Source organism: Callospermophilus lateralis, chromosome 2, assembly GCF_048772815.1.
Source record: "Callospermophilus lateralis isolate mCalLat2 chromosome 2, mCalLat2.hap1, whole genome shotgun sequence".
NCBI classification, from domain to species: Eukaryota; Metazoa; Chordata; class Mammalia; order Rodentia; family Sciuridae; genus Callospermophilus; species Callospermophilus lateralis.
The window spans coordinates 153,405,704-153,428,724 of NC_135306.1; the positions used below are offsets into that span (position 1 = coordinate 153,405,704).

Here is a 23,021-nt window from a genome sequence, read left to right on the forward strand (position 1 = left end):
GTTAAGTATCTGATAGATTTTGTTCCCGTAATAAACATCCTTAGCTTAAATTTTTTGCACAGTTTTGGCTAAAACAAATAATAAAAGAAAAACTCTACTAAAAGAAGAATCATGATGTTAAAAATGCAATTATCGTGATGTTATTAGTCTTTTGCTTACATTCTTAGCCCCTTATTGTGAACCCTGGGGCCATGCACATTTCTGCACTGCCCCCCCCACCCCCTTATTCTGTTCTAGTGTCTATATAAGCTGTTGCATAGTGCTTTCTCTTAACACTCACACAACTCTGCTTTCAAATCTACTTGTGGTATCTACTTATCAGTTAATACCAATCCTCATTACATTTGGACTTATTAGACTGTCTACTTGTATACTTTTGCTACATACAATCCCATTAATGTTCAAATGAATGTCAGACAGGAGGATTCATCCAGAGAATAAACCAAGCACAAACCAACCTACACTTTTAACTCCCTTCTGCTCCTATAGTTTGAACGATTCCCACTGAAGCATTTGTCAGGACATCTTGGATTCATCTGCACTGTATGTACATAAAGATTGTTTGTATGCTATTTTTTTCTTATTTTTTGTATGGTACTCTAGCTTTGTGAATCAACAAGTTCTTCTTTCTGTCACGATAGAGTAGTAGTGAATTTTATTTTCGTATCATCATATCACCATATTGAGGTATGGCACTGCTGATAGGAAAGTTTAGCTATTTGGTGTGAAGTTACTATGTACTTTTTTTAAAAGTACATAATGTTGAAAAAGATGTACATTCCTGGTTCCTGAGGTATTGTATATTTTTTGATGGAACTTTCTCCCAGAATCACTGTCTATGACTCAGTAACACTCACCAGAATGTTCCTCTTTTTCTTGAGAAAACATATTTACCTTATTTTATTCCCAACAACCCCCAAAGTAAGTGGACATTGTTTATTTCAGTATGCTAAATTAAAAGTCAGTATTTTCATCTAGGAAGGATGTTTTCAACTAAATCAACCCAAATATCAAGAAGAAGTAATTTACATGTAAAATGGAAGGAATACTTTTGCAATGATATGAAACACTTAAATCTATGGCAACAATTGATGATTATTTTTATCACTTTTTCATTAATTAAGGTTTTGTTATTAGTTTCTTATGTAAGAAACACTATTACTTCTCTCACAGTTGCCTTTAAAGGCACTTAGATGTGAGCCAAGGGAACTTTCCAGGTCATTTTTTGTGCAATTGACTAGACTGAGCTAGGTTTTGTGCATACCATCTTCCCTCTAGCAGAACTGATAGAAAAATTCAATTGGTGAGCCATTCCTGGGAAGAGTCACTGCATATGCCATGAGCATCAACTAAGGAATCTATCATCCACAAAACAACCATAGCAAGTCTGCCAATTTCAGATTCTTTCATAAATTCTGATATACATGTATATATATAGCATATGTATGTATACATGTGTACATGTGTGTATAATTTATATATACATCTACATACTCAGCAACATTTGTCTCGGTCTTTTTGATAGTAGTCATTTTAATAAAAGAGAGATGAATTTTTTGTAGTTTTAATTTACATTTCCCTTCACATTAGTGATAATGAACTTCTTTGCATGTACCTGTTGGCCGTTTGTTTGTCTTCTTTTGAAAAATATCTGTGGTTCCTCTGTCCATTTTTTTTTGTAATGAGTAATATGAGTTTCTTAAATATTAACTTTTTATTAGATATACATTTTGAAAATATTTTATTCTGTATCAGAGATTGCCAGTCATTTTGCTATTTCCTATATTGAGCATAAGCATTTTAGTTAGATACAGTTCACATGTGTATTTTTGCTTTTGTTCTCTGTGCTTTTGGTGTCAAATCCAAAAGCTTGTTGTCAGGACCCTGTGTTTTCTACTGAACTTTTACTCTTTGGGGTTGAATTTTAAGTCTTTAATTCATTTTAAGTTGATTTTTTTAAGATACTTTAATTTCATTTGGAGGACTTCATACTGTAATCTGTATAACCTGATACAAATTCGTCCACAATTAGTTATCACTTATTATATGCATTACTTTCTACTTGCCAGCTAGATTCAGAATTGAGGTGGAGAAGAGGACAGGGACCACTTAAAACTCATCCTTCTAGAATGTAGCATATATACCGAAGTAGATACTAAATAAGGAAATGAAGCTAGAATGCGTTGCTCATAGCAACACTGATAACTACAGAGGCAGAAAAGCCTTACAGGAAGGTTAAGGGAGAAAGCAGATCTCTAATAAGTTCTCATATATCAAAGATAAACAACTTGAGGAAAAACAGGAATTCTATTTGGCATGGGCTCAAATAAAGGTTGTAAGACAACAATAGATATCAAGCCATAAAAAGCCCCCTGAGCCCAACAGTCATCACACTATTGACAGCCTAGTCCTTCCAATGCAGGCTCTGGAAGAGTGAAGGCTCCATAGCAATACAGATTTTTGATCACTGTTAATGGTAGAGGTAGGGAACAATTTCACAAAGACACAGCGGCCAAACCACCTCCTTCTACTTACTTCCCCAGACAGATCTCTTTGAGACAATACAGGCAAATAGAGACAATAGGAGAAAAGTAGCAATGGGTCCAGTGTAAGATGAAAGAAATCCTTAAGGAGTAGTGGAATCTATAAGCAGGAGAACTTGGTGGACTAAATATATGAGGTTCTGGGGAAGAAACTAGATAAAGAAGAAAAACTGGGGCTGGGGCTGGGGCTGGGGCTCAGCAGTAGAGCACTTGCCTCACATGCATGAGGCCCTGGGTTCCATCCTCAGCACCACATAAAAATAAATAAATAAAAGTGAAGATATTTAAAAAAAACTCTATAAAAAAAGAAGTGAAACTTATGAGGAAGGCTGAAGAAAACAGTTAATTAAAAAACAAAACAAGGCAAAAACCTAACCCCTGAACCAAAGTTTCACAGAAATTCTTTTATGAGATGTGAGTAGGAATAGAAAGCAGAAAGCTTCCCACATATATTCATTCTTAACAGTCTCCCTTCTGTAATAGAGTCCAAGATACAGGTGTATTAGAACAAGGTCTGAACTAAGCACTTTATGTATTAAATGCCTTATCTTTCCACTTTCCCTCATGAATAAAAGACACAAACATATCATACACCATTGCAACAAAAAGTGATTTTATTAGGCAGAAGCCAGATGCTCAAAGGCCTTCATAAGTTCCCCAATATATAGAAGTTGTTCACTGGGGGCAAAAGGCCTTTTGTATGAGATGGACAGCAGGAAAGGTAGCTTAGTGGTATTTGTGAGCCAGGGCATTGGCCACACCAGTCACCACCTTCTGAAAAGCAGCCTGCACCTGTGGGGTGAAATCCTTGCCCAGGTGATGGGCCAGCACAATCACAATCACATTGCCCAGGAGCTGTGGGAAAAAAGAAGAGGTGTGAATATGGTTAACAGAGAGTCTGAGCATGGACAGAGAATATTCCAACCTCATCTCCAGTTTGCTTCTTATTGTAATAGCAAACTAAAAGCAGAATGATAGCTTAACTTAGCTGCTGCTAATAGATAAGAATTCTTCTGTGTCTGTCAGAATTTATATGCATAAGTTTTCTTTCCTATCTCCTTAATCCAGGAAATTAATTTTCACTGTTATTCTTTAACACTTTTGACAATTTTGTCTTCCTAGCCTTGAAAGAGAGATCAGAGACTATTTTAAAGAAGACAAAATTTTAAATGTTAGTTAAAAGATGAATGATTTTTAATTTACAAATATAATACAAAAAGTTTAATGAAAGAAGACAGCACAGAAATTGTAGAAAAGAAAAACTGGAAAATGAAAATGAAATGAGAGGAAACAATTATTGTAAGTAAAGAATGAAAGGTCAACTGTCCCAAACACCGATGCCTTTGCCTTCTGCTCTGAACTTATCCTTAGGAAGGGAAAGGAAGGATCACATTGAGGGATGTCCTAGACTCACCCTGAAGTTCTCAGGATCCACATGCAGCTTGTCACAGTGCAGCTCACTGAGACTTGCAAAGGTGCCCTTGAGGTTGTCGAGGTGTTTCAGGCCATTGCTAAAGGAATCAATCACCTTCTTGCCATGCGCCTTCACTTTAGGGTTGCCTATAACAGCAGATGCAGAGGACAGGTCCCCAAAGGAATCAAAGAACCTCTGGGTCCATGGGTAGACAACCAGCAGCCTGAGGGGGTGAAAAGAGCCAGGTCATGGAGAAAGTCAGTGCCTGTCAGAGATGTCTGTCTCCACATGCTCAGCTTCCATCCCCCTCCTCACCCCAATCTGCCTTATGACATGGATACTCACCTGCCCAGGGCCTCACCACCAACTTCATCCGCATTCACCTTGCCCCAGGCAGCATTAATGGCAGCCTTCTCCCCATCAGTCAGATGCACCATAGTGTCTGTTTTATGGGTTGCTAGCAAACACAAGTGTGTCAGAAGCAAGTGTAAGCAGCAGCTGGCCCTGCTCTGTCCTTTATGCCCAGCCTTGACTCCTGCATTCCCTGCCCTAAAGAGCTCATTGGCCAAGACTAGGGTGTGGCCCTACAGGGTGAGGTTTGGATGATGACAGCCATAACAGTCCTTGGCAGCTCTGGCACTGCCTTGGAGTCTGACTTCAGGCTCTCAGTCCTGTTTCTACATATCTACTGGTCCCATCCCAGCAGTTCATGTTGCCCCTAAAATCATCCTCCTGGGCAACTTTACTTATATTAATTTTGGAATAACTACCTGGTAGGTCTATTGGATATTATTTCCATAATTATCTTATTATATAAATTTGGAAAGGAGGCACAGATTATAGAAGGAATTAGCCTGTTGTGTTTTAGCAAGAGTATGCGGAGTGATCTCCTCCTGTTTCTCCAGAATATATAAAATAATCCACAAACAGAATGGATAAAGGCTCTGTCATGATTCTAAGTATGTCTTCCTTCTCCTGGTTTGGATTTCATCCTCCTCCTAAGAAAATAAGTATTCATTCATTCAGTCAGTCATTCAATTTTTGATGTTTTTCTGTGTGTGTTTGTTTAGTTTGTTCTTCTAATCAAATAATATTTGAAAAGCAGAATAAATCTAAATCCAATCATGTTTGTGCAATACATACTTTATTAGGTTTTGTTGATCAAGACATGGAAACATTGAGACCCCTTAATACAGTAAAAATAAAAATTAGCGTAAAGCCATTTACAACACAAAGTTTTATGTGTTAAATTAGCAGAAGCTAAGTGGGACATAGTCAGCACCTCATTAAGAAATTCATCCTGCCAATGAGAGTGTAAACCACCTAAGCAATTAAAGTTATGAATAATTAGTGAAGAACAAAAGACAAAGTCAGAAAGACAGTTTCAAAAAGGTGGAGCCCCTTTAAATTGATTTTTGCACACATAAAAGATAATTTAACTTTATTTGGGTAGCTTCATACTGTAATCTGTATAACCTGATACAAATTCTTCCACAATTAGTTATCACTTATTATATGCATTACTTTCTGCTTGCCAGCTAGATTCAGAATTGAGGTGGAAGAGAAGACAGGGACCACTTAAAACTCATCCTTCCAGAATGTAGCATATACTGAAGTGCATACTGAATAAGGAAATGAAGCTAGAATGCGTTGCTCATGGCAACACTGATAAATACAGAGGCAGAAGAGCCATTAAAGAAAGGCTAAGGGAGAAAGCAGATCTCTAATAACTTCTCATATATCAAAGATAAACAACTTGAGGAAAAACAGGAATTCTATTTGGCGTGGGCTCAAATAAAGATTGTAAGACAACAATAAATATCAAGTCATAAAAGTCCCCTGAGCCCAACAGTCATCGCACTATTGACAGCCTAGTCCTTCCAATGCAGGCTCTGGAAGGGTGAAGGCACCAGGGAGACCAGTATTGCAGATTTTTGGTCACTGTTAATAGTAGAGGAAGGGAACAAGTTCACAAAGACACAGTGGCCAAACCAATTCCTTCTATTTACCCTTCCCCAGACAGATCTCTTTGAGACAATAGAGGTAACTAAGGCTTAAACAAGGAAAGAAAACCTTGGGGAGTAGTGGAATCTATAAGCAGGAGAACTTGGTGAACTAAGGCTCAGGTTCTGGGGAAGAAACTGAAGAAAGAAGAGACACAAAGAGGAAGATTGAAGACAATAGGTAATTTAAAAAAACATAGTAAAAACCTAACCCCTGAACCAAAGTTTCACTTAAATCCTTTTATAAGTTGTGAGTAAGGAATAGAAAGCAGAGAGCTTCCCACATACATTCATTCTTAACAGTCTCCCTTTTTTCATAGACTCCAAGATACAGTTGTATTAGAACAAGGTCTGAACTAAGCCCTTTATGTCTTAAATGCCTTGTCTTTCCACTTTCCCTCATGAATAAAAGACACAAACATATCATACATCACTGCAACAAAAAGTGATTTTATTAGGCAGAAGCCAGATGCTTAAAGGCCTTCAAAAGTTCTCCACTATATAGTAGTTGTTCTCTGGGGCAAAAGGCCTTTTGTAAGAGATGGACAGCAGGAAAGATAGCTTAGTGGTATTTGTGAGCCAGGGCATTGGCCACACCAGCCACCACCTTCTGAAAAGCAGCCTGCACCTGCGGGGTGAAATCCTTGCCCAGGTGATGGGCCAGCACAACCACAATCACATTGCCCAGGAGCTGTGGGAAAAAAGAAGAGGTGTGAATATGGTTAACAGAGAGTCTGAGCATGGACAGAGAATATTCCAACCTCATCTCCAGTTTGCTTATTGTTGCAATAGTAAACTAAAAGCAGAATGATAGTTTAACTTAGCTGCTGCTAATAGATAAGAATTCTTCTGTCTGTCAGAATTTATATGCATAAGTTTTCTTTCCTATCTCCTTAATTCAGAAAATTAATTTTCTTTTCTGTTATTCTTTAACACCATACAAAGAAGCATGACAATCTTGTCTTCCTTGCCTTGAAAGAGAGATCAGAGACTATTTTAAAGAAGACAAAATTTTAAATGTAAATTAAAAGATGAATGATTTTTAATTTACAAATGTAATACAAAAAGTTTAATGAAAGAAGACAGCACAGAAATTGTAGAAAAGAAAACTGGAAAAGGAGAATGAAATGAGAAGAAACAATTGTTGTCAATAGAGAAAAAAGAAACTGTCCCTAACTGTCTCTATAACAGCCTTCTGCTATGAACTTATCCTTAGGAGGAAAAGGAAGGATCACATTGAGGGGATGTCCTAGACTCACCTTGAAGTTCTCAGGATCCACATGCAGCTTGTCACAGTGCAGCTCACTGAGACTTGCAAAGGTGCCCTTGAGGTTGTCAAGGTGTTTCAGGACATTTACTAAAGGAATCAATCACCTTCTTGCCATGCGCCTTCACTTTAGCATTGCCCATAACAGCAGATGCAGAGGACAGGTCCCCAAAGGAATCAAAGAATCTCTGGGTCCATGGGTAGACAACCAGCAGCCTGAGGGGGTGAAAAGAGCCAGGTCATGGAGAAAGTCAGTGCCTGTCAGAGATGTCTGTCTCCACGTGCTCAGCTTCCATCCCCCACCACGCCTACCATTAAGCTGCCTTATGACATTGATACCTGCCTGCACAGGGCCTCACCACCAACTTCATCTGCATTTACCTGGCCCCACAGGACACCAATGGCAGGCTTTTCATTATAAGTCAGATGTACTCTAGTGTCTTTTTCTGGAATTGCTAGCAAACAAATGTGTCAGAAGCCGTGTAAGCAGTAGCTGGCCCTGCTCTGTCTTTTATGTCCAGACTGTACTCTTGCTTTCCCTGCCTTAATGAGAAGGTTATGTGGCCCAACATAGTCAGGATTGGTTGATGACAGCCATACATGTCCTTGGGAGTTCTAGCACTGCCTTAGGAGTTTAACTACCGGCTCTCAATCCTCCCTCTACAGATTCTGGTCCCATACTAGCAGTTCAAATTACTCCTAAAAACATCTTCCTGGGCAACTTGTATAAATTTTGAAATAACTGCCTGGTAGCTCTATTAGAGATTTTTTTTCTTAATTTTCTTATTATATAAATTGGGAAAGGCTACAAAGACAAATAGAAGAATTTTCCTGTTGTGGTTCAGCATAAAAGTGTATTGATAAATCTCCTCCTGTTTCTCAACAATATGCAAAATGATCCACAGACAGAATGAATAAAGCCTGTGTCATAGTTATAAGTTTATCATTCTTCCCCAGATTTGAATTAAATTCTCCTTGTAAGAAAATAAACATTCATTCATTTATTCATTCATCCATTAATTTGTTGATGTTTTTCTTTTTTATTCTAATTTATTATATATGACAGCAGAATGCATTACAATCCATATTATACATATAGAGCACAATTTTTCATATCTCTGGTTGTACAAAAAGTAAAACCACACCATTCGTGTCTTTGTACATATATTTAGGGTAATGATGTTCATCTCATTCCACTGTCATTCCTACACCCATGCCCCCTCCCTTACCCTCCCACCCCTTTGCTCTATCTAGAGTTTGTCTAATCCTCCCCTGCTCCCCCCAACCCCATTCTAAATCATCATCTTTATATCAGAGAAAACATTCTTTATTTGGTTCTTTATTAACTTCACTTACCATGATAGTCTCCAACTCCATCCATTTACCTGCAAATGCCATGATTTTTTTTCTCTTTTAATGCTGAATAGTATTCCATTGTTTATATATACCACATTTTCTTTATCCATTCATCTACTGAAAGGCATCTAAGTTGGTACTGCAGTTTAGCTATTGTGAATTGTGCTGCTATAAATATTGATGTGACTGTGTTCCTGTAGTATTCTATTTTCAGTTCCTTAGAGTATAGACCAAGGAGAGGGACAGCGGGGTCAAAAGGTGGTTCCATTCCCAGTTTTCCAAGGAATCTCCATACTGCTTTCCATATTGGCTGCACCAATTTGCAATCCCACCAACAATGGATGAATGTGCCTTTTTCCCTATATACTCACCAACACTTATTATTTTTTGTATTCTTAATAGCTGACATTCTGACCGGAGTGAGAAAAAATCTTATAGGAGCTTTGATTTGCAGTTTTCTTATTGCTAGAGATGTTGAACATATTTTCATATATCTGTTGATTGGTTATAAATCATCTTCTGAAAAGTGTTCTGTTCCTTGGCACATTTATTGATTGGGTTATTTGGTTTTTTGGTGCTAAGATTTTTAAGTTATTTATATTATCCTAGATATTAGTGTTATATCTGATGTACATGTGGGAAAAATTTTCTCCCAAAATGTAGGCTCTCTATTCACCTCACTCACTGTGTCTTTTACTGAGAATAAGCTTTTTAGTTTGAGTCCATCCCACTTATTGATTCTTTATTTTAATTCTTGCACTATAGGAGTCTTTTTTTTTTATTGGTTATTCAAAACATTACAAAGATTTCAGAATCACATCGGTTACACATCCACATTTTTACATAATACCATAATAGTAACTGTTGTATTCTGCTACCTTTCCTATCCTCTACTATCCCCCCTCTCCTCCCCTCCCATCTTCTCTCTCTACCCCATCTACTGTAATTCATTTCTCTCCTTATTTTTTCCCATTCCCCTCACAAACTCTTATATGTAATTTTGTATAACAATGAGGGTCTCCTTCCATTTCCAAGCAATTTCCCTTTTCTCTCCCTTTCCCTCCCACTTCATGACTCTGCTTAATGTTAATCTTTTCCTCCTGCTCTTCCTCCCTGCTCTGTTCTTGGTTGCTCTCATTATATCAAAGAAGACATTTGGCATTTGTTTTTTAGGGATTGGCTAGCTTCACTTAGTATAATCTGCTCTAGTGCCATCCATTTCCCTGCAAATTCCATGATTTTGTCATTTCTTAGTGCTGCGTAGTGCTCCATTGTGTATAAATGCCACATTTTTTTTATCCATTCATCTATTGAGGGGCATCGGGGTTGGTTCCACAGTCTAGCTATTGTGAATTGTGCTGCTATGAACATCCATGTGGCAGTATCCCTGTAGTACGCTCTTTTGAGGTCTTCAGGGAATAGTCCGAGAAGGGCAATAGCTGGGTCAAATGGTGGTTCCATTCCCAGCTTTCCCAGGAATCTCCATACTGCTTTCCATATTGGCCTCACCATTTTGCAGTCCCACCAGCAATGTGTAAGAGTACCCTTTTCCCCACATCCTCGCCAGCACTTGTTATTGTTCGACTTCATAATGGCTGCCAATCTTACTGGAGTGAGATGGTATCTTAGGGTGGTTTTGATTTGCATTTCTCTGACTGCTAGAGATGGTGAGCATTTTTTCATGTACTTGTTGATTGATTGTATGTCCTCCTCTGAGAAGTGTCTGTTCAGGTCCTTGGCCCATTTGTTGATTGGGTTATTTGTTATCTTATTGTCTAATTTTTTGATTTCTTTGTATACTCTGGATATTAGGGCTCTATCTGAAGTGTGAGGAGTAAAAATTTGTTCCCATGATGTAGGCTCCCTATTTACCTCTCTTATTGTTTCTCTTGCTGAGAAAAAACTTTTTAGTTTAAGTAAGTCCCATTTGTTGATTCTTGTTTTTAGGAAGTTGGGGCCTAATCCAACATGACGGAGATTTGGGTTTACTTTTTCTTCTAATAAGCACAGTGTCTCTGGTTTAATTCCTAGGTCGTTGATCCATTTTGAGCTGAGTTATATGCATGGTGAGAGATAGAGGTTTAATTTCACTTTATTGCATATGGATTTCCAGATTTCCCAACATCATTTGTTGAAGTAGCTATCTTTACTCTAATGTATGTTTTTGGCATCTTTGTCTAATATAAGATAACCATAGTTATATGGGTTTGTCTCTGGGTCCTCTCTTCTGTATCATTGATCTACAAGTATATTTTGGTGCCAATATATGTTTTTGTTGCTATTGCTCTGCAGTGTAGTTTAAGGTCTGGTATAGTGATGGTACCTGCTTCACTCTTCCTGCTAAGGATTGCTTTAGCTATTCTGGGTCTCTTATTTTTCCAGATGAATTTCATGATTGCTTTTTCTATTTCTATGAGGAATGTCATTGGAATTTTGATCCAAATTGCATTAAATCTGTATAGTGCTTTTGGAAGTATGGTCATTTTGATGATATTAATTCTGCCTATCCAAGATCAAGGTAGATCTTTCCATTTTCTAAAAGTCTTCTTTGACTTCTTTCTTTAGGGTTCTGTAGTTTTCATTATATAGCCTTTCACCTCTTTTATTAAATTGATTCCCAAGTATCTTATTTTTTTGAGGTTATTGTAAATGGGGTAGTTTTCCTCATTTTCTTCTCAAAGGACTTGTCACTGATACACAGAAATGCCTTTGATTTGTGGGTATTGATTTTATATCCTGTTACTTTGCTGACTTCATTTGTTCTAGAGTTTTCTGGTGGAGTTTTTTTGGTCTTCCAGGTATAGAATCGTATTGTCAGCAAATAGTGCTAATTTACGTTCTTTTTTTCCTATACATATCTCTTTAATGTCTTTTGTCTAATTGCTTTTGCCAGTTTTTCAAGAACTATGTTAAATAGAAGTGATGAAAGAGGGCATCCCTGTCTTGTTCCAGTTTTTAGAAGAAATGCTTTCAATTTTTCTCCATTTAGAATGATGTTGGCATGGGGCTTAGAATAGATAGCTTTAATGATGTTGAGATATGTTCCTGTTATTCCTAGTTTTTCTAGTAGTTTGAACATAAATGGGTGCTGTATTTTGTTGGATGCTTCTTCTGAATCTATTCCAAAGATCATGTGATTCTTATTTTTAAGTCTACTGATGTGATGAATTACATTTATTGATTTCCATATTGAATTGGAAATTGCATCCCTGGGTTGAACCCCACTTGATTGTGACTCACTATCTTTTTTATATGTTTTTGTATTCGATTTGACAGAATTCTACTGAGAATTTTTGCATCTCTGTTCATTAGAGATATTGTTCTGAAGTTTTCTTTCTTTCATGTGTCTTTGCCTGATTTGAGAATCAGGGTGATACTGGCCTCAAAGAATGAGTTTAGAAGTGCTCCCTCTTTTACTATGTCATTAAATAATTTGAAAGTATTAATGTTAGTTCTTCTTTAAAGATCTTATAGAACTCAGCTGTGTATCATCCAGTCCTGGGCTTTTCTTGGTTGGTAGGCTTCTGATGGTGTCTTCTATTTCATCGCTTGAAATTGATGTATAAATTGTGTATATCCTCCTGATTCAATTTTGGAAAATCACATTACTCTAGAAATTTGTTAACACCTTCGATATTTTCTATTTTATTGGAGTACAGATTTTCAAAATAATTTCTAGTTATCTTCTGTATTTTTGTGGTGTCTGTAGTGATATTTCTTTTTTCATCATGGATGTTAGTAATTTGAGTTTTCTCTCTCCTTCTCTTCATTAGTATGGCTACAGGTTTATCAATTTTATTTGTTTTTTCAAAGAACTAACTTAAGTCTACTGATGTGATGAATTTTGTTTAGTCAATTTTTTTAATTTTTTTTCAATTTCATTAATTTCAGCTCCGATTTTTATGGCCTGTCTTCTACTGCTTTGGGTGTTGATTTGTTCTTCTTTTTCAGGGCTATAAGATGTAATGTTAGGTAATTTATTTGTTGACTTTTTCTTATTTTAAAGAATAAACTCCACGCAATAAACCTTCATCTTAGTACTGCCTTCATAGTATCCCAGAGATTTCAATATGTTTTATCAGTGTTCTCATTTACCTCTAAGAATTCTTAAATCTCCTCCTTGAAGTCTTCTGCAACCCATTGTTCAGTCAGTAACATATAGTTTAGTCTCCAGGTATTGGAGTCGCTTTTATTTTTTATTTTATCACTGAATTCTAATTTCATCCTATTGTGGTGTGATAGAATGCAAGGTAGTATCTCTACCTTTTTGTATTTTCTAAGAGTTGCTTTGTGGCATAATATATGGTCTATTTTAGAGAAAGGTCCATGTACTGCTGAGAAGAAAGTGTATTTTCGCTTGTTGAAGGATGAAATATTCTATATGTGAGTTAAGTCCAAGTTATTGATTGTATTATTGAGTTCTATACTTTTTTGTTTTGTTTAGAAAATCTATCCAGTGGTGAAAGAGGTGAGTTGAAGTCACCCAGAGTTATTGTGTTGTGGTCTATTTGACTCTTGAACTTGAGAAGATTTTGTTTAATGAAGGTAGATGCTCCATTGTTTAGGGCATATATTTATAATTGTTATGTCTTGTTGGCGTATGATTCCCTTGAGCAGTATGAAGTGTCCTTCTTTGTCCCTTTTGATTAACTTTAGCTTGAAATCTACTTTATTTGATATTAGGATGGAAAACTCCTCTTGCTTCTCATGTCCATGTGAGTGGTGTGATTTTTCCCAACCTTTCACCTTCTGTCTGTGGAACTTTTCCTACGAGATTAGTCTCTTAGAGACAGCATATTGTTGGGTCTTTTTTCCTAATCCAATCTGCTATTCTGTCTTTTGATTGATGAGTTTAGTAAATTAACATTCAGGGTATTATTGAGATATGATTTGTTTTCCCAGCCATTTTTGCTTATTTTTGGTACTTAACTTGACTTAGTTTCTCCTTTGATTGATTTTTCCTTTATTGTAATACCTCCATCTGCTGATTTTCATCCTTGTTTTTCAATCCTCTTCTTGGAATATTTTGCCAAGGATGTTCTCTAGTGTAAGCTTTCTAGTTGTACATTCGAAAACTTTGTTTATCATGGAAAGTTTTTATTCCATCTTCAAATCTAAGGCTTAATTCTGCTAGATATAAGATTCTTGATTGGTACCCATTTTCTTTCAGAGCTTGGTATATATTGTTCAACGATCTCTTGACTTTGAGGGTCTGGGTTGAAAAATGTGCTGAGATATAAATTGGTCTGATTTTTCTCTCTGTGGCCTTTAAGATTCTATCCTTGTTCTGTATGCTAGGCATTTTCATTATAATGTCTCTTGGTGTTGATCTGTTGCAATTTTGTACATTTGGTGTCCTGTAAGCCTCTTATATTTGATTTTCCAATTCATTCTTCATATTTGGGAATTTTTATGATATTATCTCATTGAAGAGATTGTACATTCCTTTGGTTTGAAAGTCTGTGCCTTCCTGTATCCCCAAAACTCTTAGATTTGGTCTTTTGATGCTATCCCATAATTCTTGGATGTTCTGTTCATGGTTTCTTACTATCTTCACTGTGTGATCAACTTTATTTTCTAGGTTTTATATTTTGTCTTCATTATCTGATCTTCTTTCCCAAGTGATCTAGCCTATTGGTGATGCTTTATATTGAGTTTTTTATTTGGTTTATTGTTTCCTTTATTTCAAGGATGTCTGATTGTTTTTTTTTTTCAGAATCTCTCTTTCTTTCTTGAGATAGATATAAATATTTTATTAGTTGTATTTGCTCCCTTATCTCTTTGTTGGTATGATCAATGGACACCTGTATTTGCTCCCTTATCTCTTTGTTGGTATGATCAATAGACACCTGTATTTGCTCTCTTTTCTCTTTGTTGGAGTGATCAATTTTTGCCTGTATTTGCTCATTTATGTCATTCTTTAATCTCAGATCATTTTAATTATAAACATTCTTAACTCCTTCTCTGACATTTCATCAACTTCACCATCCATGGGTTCAGTTATTATAGTATCCTGGTTTGTCTGGGGCAATTTTCTCTCTTGTTTATTCATGTTGTCTCTGTGTCTTCCTTTCTGGCTATGTGGATCTGAGATATTACAGTTTCTGCCCTATAATCTTGCAGTATCCATATAGATTATCTGTACCTTACTGTCGCGACCCCTCGCCAGCAAGGGAACACACGACACAGGATTCTTCTTTCAGCAGTTTATTCGGGCCTTGATTAAAGTATCTTCTAGTGACCCCCCTCCTTCCCGAGCACCCAAGCACAGCCTAATAAAGCCTCCCACGTACCAATCTTAAGCCGCCACGTGGATCTTTCTCATAGGGTGGCAAGGGATAGCGTGCCAACTCTCCATAAAAGGAGCTGTTTACTACAGGCCACAGTGGAAGCAGGCGCCATCTTCTAATGGCGGCCACAATCTACAACAATGGCTTACCACACCTTACCTTGATGTTGGGCTTCCAGACCCTGCTGGTTTCCCACAATGGATGCTACTGCAATTAAAGGGATGGCAGCAATAGCGGAGGTAAGTTGAGATAGCAGTGGAGGTATCCCAAGATGGATGCAACTTCTTTCAGAAATGGGGCTAAAAGGGTGGGCCTTACACTGGCTTTGTGATGCCTGCTACAAGATACAGCTGCTTCTAGGCCCTGTCTGTTGTTCCAAGGTAGAGGCTACTGTGTGGGGAAGGCTATGGGGATGGCTGCAGTGTCACAAGATCCAAGTAAGTTAGGCCTGGGCTCCCAGGTGGGGGCAGGGGTTCCAGGCCTCCTGGGCTCAGGTGGGAGTCTGCCCATGGGTGGAGGTGGTCCTGGGTGGAGCCTGGGCTCCAGCAGTCTGTGGGTGGGATGAACCCCAGCCTACCCTGGCTCTGGGCTCCCATGTAGGTCAGCAGAGGTGAATCTGGGCAGAAGTGGATCTGGGCTGGGCTCTGAGCTCAGACAGGTGTCTACCCATGGGCAGAGGTGGTCCTGGCTGCAATCTGAGCTCTCGAGGGTCCTCTGGTAGGTGGGATGGATCGGGTCAACTCTGGGCCTGGGCTCCTACCAGGTCACGCTGAGGCTGATCTGGGCAGAGGCAGATTTCATTGATGTTTTCTTGGGTATGTTTGTTTAATTTGGTCACCTAATCAAATACACAATGCTCCAAAAATAGAATAAATCTGAATCCAAACATGTTTTGTGTAATAGTTTCTTGATTATGTTTTGGTGAACCAGTTATGGAATTATAAAGAACCCTTAATACAGTAAAAACAAAAATTAGTATAAATCCATTTACAACACGAAGTTGTGTGTAGTATGAACAGAAGCAACGTTTTCATATGGGAAACTAATGAGGGATGGTTCTGCTTGGAGTCATCTGGGAAAATGTGAAAGCAGAGAAGATTCTCTGACTTAAACCTAATGGTCAGAAGGTGACAAGACGTTCTGCCCTTGGCTATGGTATTTCTTTCCCCCTAGGCCTCCAGGAATGCTGGGTTTGAGAATCATGTCCTTGGTTAAAATTCTTGCCCTCAGTCTCTTTTTCTCTATATAGGTTTTCTTTCTCTCTCCAGGTTTTCCAGTAGTGTTCTCCTTCCCCTCCTTTTTCTGTACCACATAATACAGTGCTAAGTGGATAGAAAAAACTTCTTAAGTGTAGAGTTTTTGCTTTTTGTTATTAGAAGACATAATTTAAAAAGCAAAGGCAACCAGCATTTTCCAAGGGAAGTTCAAGATCTCAACTTTCCTGGAGGACTCTCTTAGTCATCTTTCCACTTTCTATCATCTCTACCTCCTGGAATTTGTCCCTTGCTTACCTTCCCATTTCCTTTTAAAAAGGAGGAATGCTTTTTAATTTCTCTTACCATATTTCTACTTTATAGTCTCCTCCTGATTCTGAGAACCCAAAGTCTAGAAATTTCCTTATTTTTCCCTGGCAACACATGTTTCACAGAGATAGCTCATCCTTTCAGCTCTACCACTTTGAAACCCAATTATACTAATATTTTAGGTTACCCTGAAAAAAAGGGGATTCTGTATTGGTTGTTATTCCAAGGAAATTAGTAAAATTTTCATTTTCTTTTTTCTTGGATAAGAGGTCTTTCAAATATTTTTAATAATAATAATAATAATAGATTAACTTCACCTTTAGATTCTTGGGTTTTATTATATTAAAATCTGAATTAATCTTATAACTGTTTTACATCCAAGCTGTTTTCAATATTCTTTTTCACACCTCTCCTGCCAGAGATCAGTCAAGTAGATGGGGTAAAAAGATGTTCTAGAGAAATTCTAATGCATCCTTTGCAGGCATCCTGTCCCTAAAACCCACAGATCTTACTAAAAATAATATATAAAGTTTTTTATATTTTTCTGCAAAGAGTCAATTGTCAAAGCTACAATTTTGAAATCTTGTTTGGCAGAATTTAGCACTTTTTAAGATCCCTTTCTTTTCTGTGCTCTATAATCTTTCTCCTGTGTTGCTTTCTTCTGTGGCAACTCTCCTCTACTGTCAACTGCTGTAGATACTATCATTCAGGCCTCAGGGCAGGGTAGCTGCTCTTGGGAAGGCTGCTCACTGTGACTCATGTGGGATCAGAAATTTTCTTCAGTTGCCTGGGTTCTCTAGGGATAAGACTGTGAGTTATCATAAGACTATCAACAGCTCAAGTACACAAAGCCAAAATAACTTATGAGAAAGGATGAGTATCGATAAATGTGGTTCTGTTAAAAACCTCAGGCTCAGATCTCCTATACTGTATATAACTTTTCCTCATATCTCATCAGATCTGGACCATTCCAGAATTCAAGTGCCATGAGCTCACTTACCCCTTCATACCTGTGATCTCACTCCCATCCTGTGAATGTTCTGCAGCACCTCTGCACCCCTGACCACCCAACTCACACAGAGGCACAGACAAATCTACAAGTCCTCAAAAAAAAAAAAAATATATATATATATATATATATATATATATATGTGTGTGTGTGTGTGTGTGTGTGTGTGTCTTAAAGTGTATTTGCTTTACTCCAATTATTCAAGCTTTGCTAATTCCTAATATTCTAGAAAAGGATGGGCCTCATCTGAGTTTATCAAGCAGATAAATATTAACTTCTTTAAAAAAAGTCAGGGCATTCATCCATTGGAACATAGTATTGTTGTTTGTTTCAAAAATAACACTCAAACTAGAATACTTTTTGGATATGCTCTGGAACTCAATTTCTAATTCAGGCACAGTCTATCTACTTGCTACAGTCTTCTCTCCCACATGCACAATCTCTTGGTGACCTCAGTCTTGGGCATATTGTATTTGATCACACTTGAGCAATCCAAAAGGAAATATTTAGATATTTAAGTTTGTAACTAATAAAGAATACAGCCAGGTCAAGGGTACAGAATGGAATAAGGCATACAGAAACAAGCCACAGTATGTTGTGTAAACTACTATTATTACCCATTAAAAAATGACAGAAAATGTTTTTACTAATACTTCCTTGAAATTCTATACCATTTGAGAAGGTGAGAATAATCTTATCTTATAAGCAAGAAAATTGATTCTTTAAAATGTTAAGTAAATTTTTTAAGGGCTTGGGGTTATTTTTCATCTTTATTACTTCTGAAGGCTTGACTTTTCATTTCAATTCTCTTTTGCCTTAATGAGACAAAAAGTGAGCATTACTTTGTTATTTTTAAGTTATACTAATAATATATGCACAGTCTAAGCAAAATGTTTTTCATCCATTATATGAGTGAACATTTGTGGCCTCATGCCTACTCACTCATGTGATCAAATACTCAATTTAGTGTTGTGGGCAAGAAGTGTTTATATGATCAGTGGATAGAGAAATACAAGATCCCATGGCAAGACCTGGGAGTAGGTGATTTGTTTTTAGTGTATATTTGTGTCTCCTGTGTTGTACATAACTTTTCCTCATATCTCATCAGGTGAGGCAGACTTCATTAACAGTAGTACACATACTAATGCTGCCGTGGCCTGAGGTACTTTGGTTTCACACATTTTAAAGAAACAGTTACAGGATAGACACTTCTCATGGTAGAAGGAGTAGTTCATTTTATTATTTTTTCTCAGATCTATTTCCCACTCTTAGAGCTCCAGAAAACAAATTTCTTTGTTCCTGAGATTAATTTTTATAAAAACTACAGTGTAGTAAATATTTATTGGAGCATTCTAACACTCTAAGATATAGACCCAATATATTAGACCTAAATTTGTTATTTGAAAATAAATTATTTCTGCCTACTTGATACAGTGAGAAATATTTTATCTACTTAGATTTGGAAAAATTTAAATAGGACGTACGGATAACAACAATGATCAAGAGGCCAGAAGTTGTTATGCCATGAGAGACTAAGTATCTATGAGCTCTCAGGCTCAAAGTGGCTTGGTTCCGAGACATAAAGGAAAGATTCTGTACTTAGTTACAGAGATATAAAGTCTGAGTCAAACCTTGGGAGGTGGCTCATTTTAAGACCAAAGATTTATGAAATAAAAAGAAGAGACAATTTTCACCACAAGAATACTTCCTGTACACATTATTGGGCCTGGACTAAGGCAGGGTGGCTTAGGGCACTTGCTCTCCAATGGCCTTAATGCTCATCTCCAACATGGTGTGTTTACTCAGCTATCCCTCTCAACTCAGGGACCTTAAAACTCTGTATGTGAAACCAGTAAACCAGACAGTGACTCCTCTCTAGACAGTCACTTTCAAGATATTTTTTATTCTTGTTCATAGTTTTTCTACAATTCTAACTTATGTCTATGTTCATTGCTTCCATTGGCATCCGGACCTTGATCACATCAATACTAGATCAGCACCACAGAATCTAATAATCCTTCATTGTTGTATATGCTTTAAAGAGCAAATATTTATTGAGCCCAATCATGCTGTGTGCTGTTTTAAACACTGAGAATTTTAGTGAACAAGACAGAAAGTTCATGTGTTCTCATGGATGTTACATCTACCAAAGGGCCCAATCTAAGTGATTAAACAAATAAGAGAATTTTACATACTGTTATAGGACAAGAAGAAAATGCAAGCAATAGTATGATACCAAGTGACTATAGGTGACTATTATAAGATAGCCTTAGATTAAAAAGTCACCTTTGAAGTGACTTAATGGTAAAGTGGAGTCAGCCAGAAGTAGTTCAGAAGCAAATTCCCAGAAGCAGGAAAGGCCAGTGCAAAACTCTGAGGCTGGGAAATAAAAAAAGAAAGAAAGACAAGCAAACAATAAAAATATTGCTACTTTGTTATAGTCAAGGCATTAAAAGTCCAGAGAAAAATGTACTAAGGAAAAATAAGATGAATCCAAGACATGGAGATGGCCTCAGATATATTATTTGGTATTATAGATGAGACTTGGGTGAGAATTTAATTCCAAGACATTGAAACCAATGGAGATTAGTACACCTAATGTTAATATGATCTCTAGTTTACTCAGCACCCACAGCCAGACATATCTTCCCATAATACTTATGCACTGCTCACATTTTTGCTTATATATATGGAGAACTCCTGTTAATCTGCCTTCCCAACTAATACATATAAATTCTTCCCACTTCCTTTTGCTCTCACAGTGTTGGTCTTTTGCTCAGTACACTGATGCAGCTTCTGATCTGCTGGTTTATTTTCCTCACAAGTATCCCCACCTCTCCTAGCAGGTTATAATAATGTCTTTTCCTTGACATGCTACAAATAATTTGCACACTTTGGCATTGTCTCTCATAAGGATTAATTCAACCTTCATGAGGTACACACCAACACTTAATATATACATTTCCTCAGAAAAATGAGGGCCAGTTCTCTGGAATTGACTTGGGCAAGAGCTTTCCCCTCCAACCCCCACTCTAGCCAAAAAAGTGCTATGAAAAGGGGCTGAGGCTGTAGCTTAGTGGTAGAGCACTTCCTTGCACATGTGAGGTACTGGGTTTGATCCTCGGCACCACATAAAAATAAATAAATAAAGATATTGTACCAACTACAACTACAAAAATATTTTTTTAAAGTGCTATGAAAAACAAGAGCCAATAGAAGACCTCCTAAGCCTGGAATAATTTTCTTCCATTGAGCCCATTCTTGCTACAGTGCCTCAGACTAGCCCTTGGGGGTCCTCCCTGAATTGCTCCTCCTCTACTCTAAATTGTCTTGTTCTGAGACACCTTGTACCATAGAGTTCTTCCTTCCCACCAGAGCTCTCCTGCACCTGTGCTTTCCCTTGGGGAACTCACATGTGCTTGTCCTTCTTTTATTTTCTCAGTAAAATCTACACCTCTTACAAAAATTAATGGAGAACACACACACACACACACACACACACACACACACACATGACCTCAACATAAAATTCCTTTGTGCTTATATATTTAAAAGTACATGTAAAAATAGAACTGAAGGTAATCACAAAATATTTCTTAAAAGAATACTTTTATTATTTTTGTTATTATTGGAAAGAAAACTTCTTTCTGAATCTTCTGCACTACGGGTGGGAGGTTCAGTGATACTTGTGGGCCAGAGCGCTGGCCACTCCAGCCACCATCTTCTGCCAGGAAGCCTGCATCTGGGGGGTGAATTCCTTGCCAAAATGTTTTGCCAGAATAATCACAAGCATGTTTCCCAGGAGCTGTGAAGTGGAAAGAGACAATAGATAATAAGCACAGTGAACAGAGAGATCTAGACTGGTTTCCTGTTATCTAAACACCCAGTTCTCACTCAGAACTACGCATATGTCAATTTCCCTCAAAGCCTGAGGTGAAGCCCAGGTACCCAAACTACACAGGTAGTTCATTCCCTTTGTGGAACTAATCAGGCTTTAAATATTTAAATTTAAATGTGTTTATCATGATTTGAAATTTTATATCTTACCACCCAAAGCCCCACATTTTGTGGACTTAAAAAAATAAAAAAACACGGTTATCAGTTATCTTTCCAAACCCAATGCAGTCCAAATGTTCCAGTTATTTGTCTGTCTGAGACACATAACCCCTCTTCTGGAGTTGTAAGTTGAGCATTAGAAACACTTCACACAAATGTCCAATCAATATGGGAATTGCCTTAGCAATGCTTGGCCTAGGTTTCTTCCTTTTACTGAGTCAACATGAGAATATCCTCTCTATAGCCGCTCTTTTCTTGCTTTCAACAGGGTTTAAAATGAATTAAAAAGAGGGAAAAAGAATTTTCTTGTAGAAAAGGATTCATCCTATAAGAGTTTCATTTTAAAAACTGATCTTCTCCATCTTTACATAACTATCCTCTCAAAGCCAACAGAGTGTACTCTAGACTTCTAGAAGCACACCTTAGGCCCAAGTACCACTTGGTCTCAGCTGAGTTAGCCCTCTGCAGTTGCTTTACTCCCAAATTCAATATCTCAGAATATGTCACACTCTACAGGTAACTTCACTAATGCTCAGATCAATGCTTAATTATCTAAGCTTTCCCAAGGCTGAAAGCAAAAGGAATTGAGTATCTCCTGGACTCACCCTGAAGTTCTCAGGATCCACATGCAGCCTTTCGCAATGCAGCTCACTCAGCTGGGAAAAGGCACCCTTGAGGTCATCCATGTCCTTTAAAGCATTTCCCAAGGAAGTCAGAACCTTCTTGCCATGGGCCTTGACCTTGGGGTTACCCATGATGGCAGAGGCAGAGGACAGGTTTCCAAAGCTGTCAAAGAACCTCTGGGTCCAGGGATAGACAACCAGGAGCCTATGAGATAGAGCAATGATAATTGGAAAGTCAGGGTGTCTCACAAATCCCAACAAGATGCCTAGATTTCTGCTAGTTGCAGTTTCCTTCCTACCCTCCCTTGTCCTGGCCCCCAGATCCTACCTTCCCAAGGTTTCTCCTCCAGCTTCTTCCACACTCACTTTTCTCCACATGCTTGTGATAGCAGCCTTATCCTCAGCTGTGAAATGAACCATGGTGTCTGGTCTAGGAGCTTATCGATAATCTCAGATGCTTCAGAAGCAACTGAAGACTACTAGAAGACATGTCCAACTACTAGAAGGCACGTCCTTTTATTCTTCATCCCCCGTGCTGTGGCCCCTTGACTCACCACATATTCTGAGGCTATTGGTCAATAACAAAGGCTATTGGTCAAAGGCAAGGCTGGTCACACAGGGGGTGTGGTTTGAGCAGGGCAGGGTTCAGACAACCATGTTAAGATAGTGCTAGGGAGGCCCCCTCAAAGGAATTTCACTGCTAACATTTTTTTTAGGGTCTTTCTGCTGCTTCAAGTCAATTGTTTCAATTTTCCTTTTTATTCTTTAGATAGTTTTCCTTCTCTTGTCAGAGAATGTTCTAGGTCTTCCTTTCCAGCCTTTTCTGTTTTTGTCTCTAGTTTCAGAGAGGCCTAGAGGTTAAAGCATAGACACCTATGTAAAAAATTCAGTTATTAGGAGATTCTTATTTAAGCACAATGTTTAATATCTCTGATGG

The 23,021-nt window shown here is 37.7% G+C and overlaps 2 protein-coding genes and 1 pseudogene across 2 annotated transcripts; all 3 read right to left on the reverse strand.

Moving 5' to 3' along the window:
* Positions 1-3,139: 3,139 nt before the first annotated feature.
* LOC143391382 (hemoglobin subunit beta) lies at positions 3,140-4,466 on the reverse strand. The gene is made up of 3 exons (XM_076844082.2): positions 4,303-4,466; positions 3,958-4,180; positions 3,140-3,398 (listed from the first exon to the last, which is right to left on the reverse strand). Exons 1-3 carry the CDS (start codon positions 4,392-4,394, stop codon positions 3,270-3,272), a joined length of 444 nt encoding a protein of 147 aa, XP_076700197.1. The 5' UTR covers positions 4,395-4,466; the 3' UTR covers positions 3,140-3,269.
* A 2,056-nt stretch (positions 4,467-6,522) lies between these two features.
* LOC143388737 (hemoglobin subunit beta-like) lies at positions 6,523-8,608 on the reverse strand (annotated as a pseudogene).
* A 12,473-nt stretch (positions 8,609-21,081) lies between these two features.
* Positions 21,082-22,513, reverse strand: LOC143391383 (hemoglobin subunit gamma). The gene is made up of 3 exons (XM_076844083.1): positions 22,413-22,513; positions 22,067-22,289; positions 21,082-21,210 (listed from the first exon to the last, which is right to left on the reverse strand). The coding sequence occupies exons 1-3, from the start codon at positions 22,502-22,504 to the stop codon at positions 21,082-21,084; spliced, it is 444 nt and encodes a 147-aa protein (XP_076700198.1). The 5' UTR covers positions 22,505-22,513.
* Positions 22,514-23,021: the final 508 nt, after the last annotated feature.

Excerpts from the sequence above, each read along its gene's own strand:
- LOC143391382 (XM_076844082.2), bottom strand. The coding sequence starts at position 4,394 with ATGGTGCATCTGACTGATGGGGAGAAGGCTGCCATTAATGCTGCCTGG. Across the intron at positions 4,181-4,302 it reads GGTGGTGAGGCCCTGGGCAG|GCTGCTGGTTGTCTACCCAT; the intron begins GTGAGTATCCAT and ends TCACCCCCTCAG. Across the intron at positions 3,399-3,957 it reads TGGATCCTGAGAACTTCAGG|CTCCTGGGCAATGTGATTGT; the intron begins GTGAGTCTAGGA and ends TTTTTCCCACAG.
- LOC143391383 (XM_076844083.1), bottom strand. The coding sequence starts at position 22,504 with ATGGTTCATTTCACAGCTGAGGATAAGGCTGCTATCACAAGCATGTGG. Across the intron at positions 22,290-22,412 it reads GGAGGAGAAACCTTGGGAAG|GCTCCTGGTTGTCTATCCCT; the intron begins GTAGGATCTGGG and ends TCTATCTCATAG. Across the intron at positions 21,211-22,066 it reads TGGATCCTGAGAACTTCAGG|CTCCTGGGAAACATGCTTGT; the intron begins GTGAGTCCAGGA and ends TCCACTTCACAG.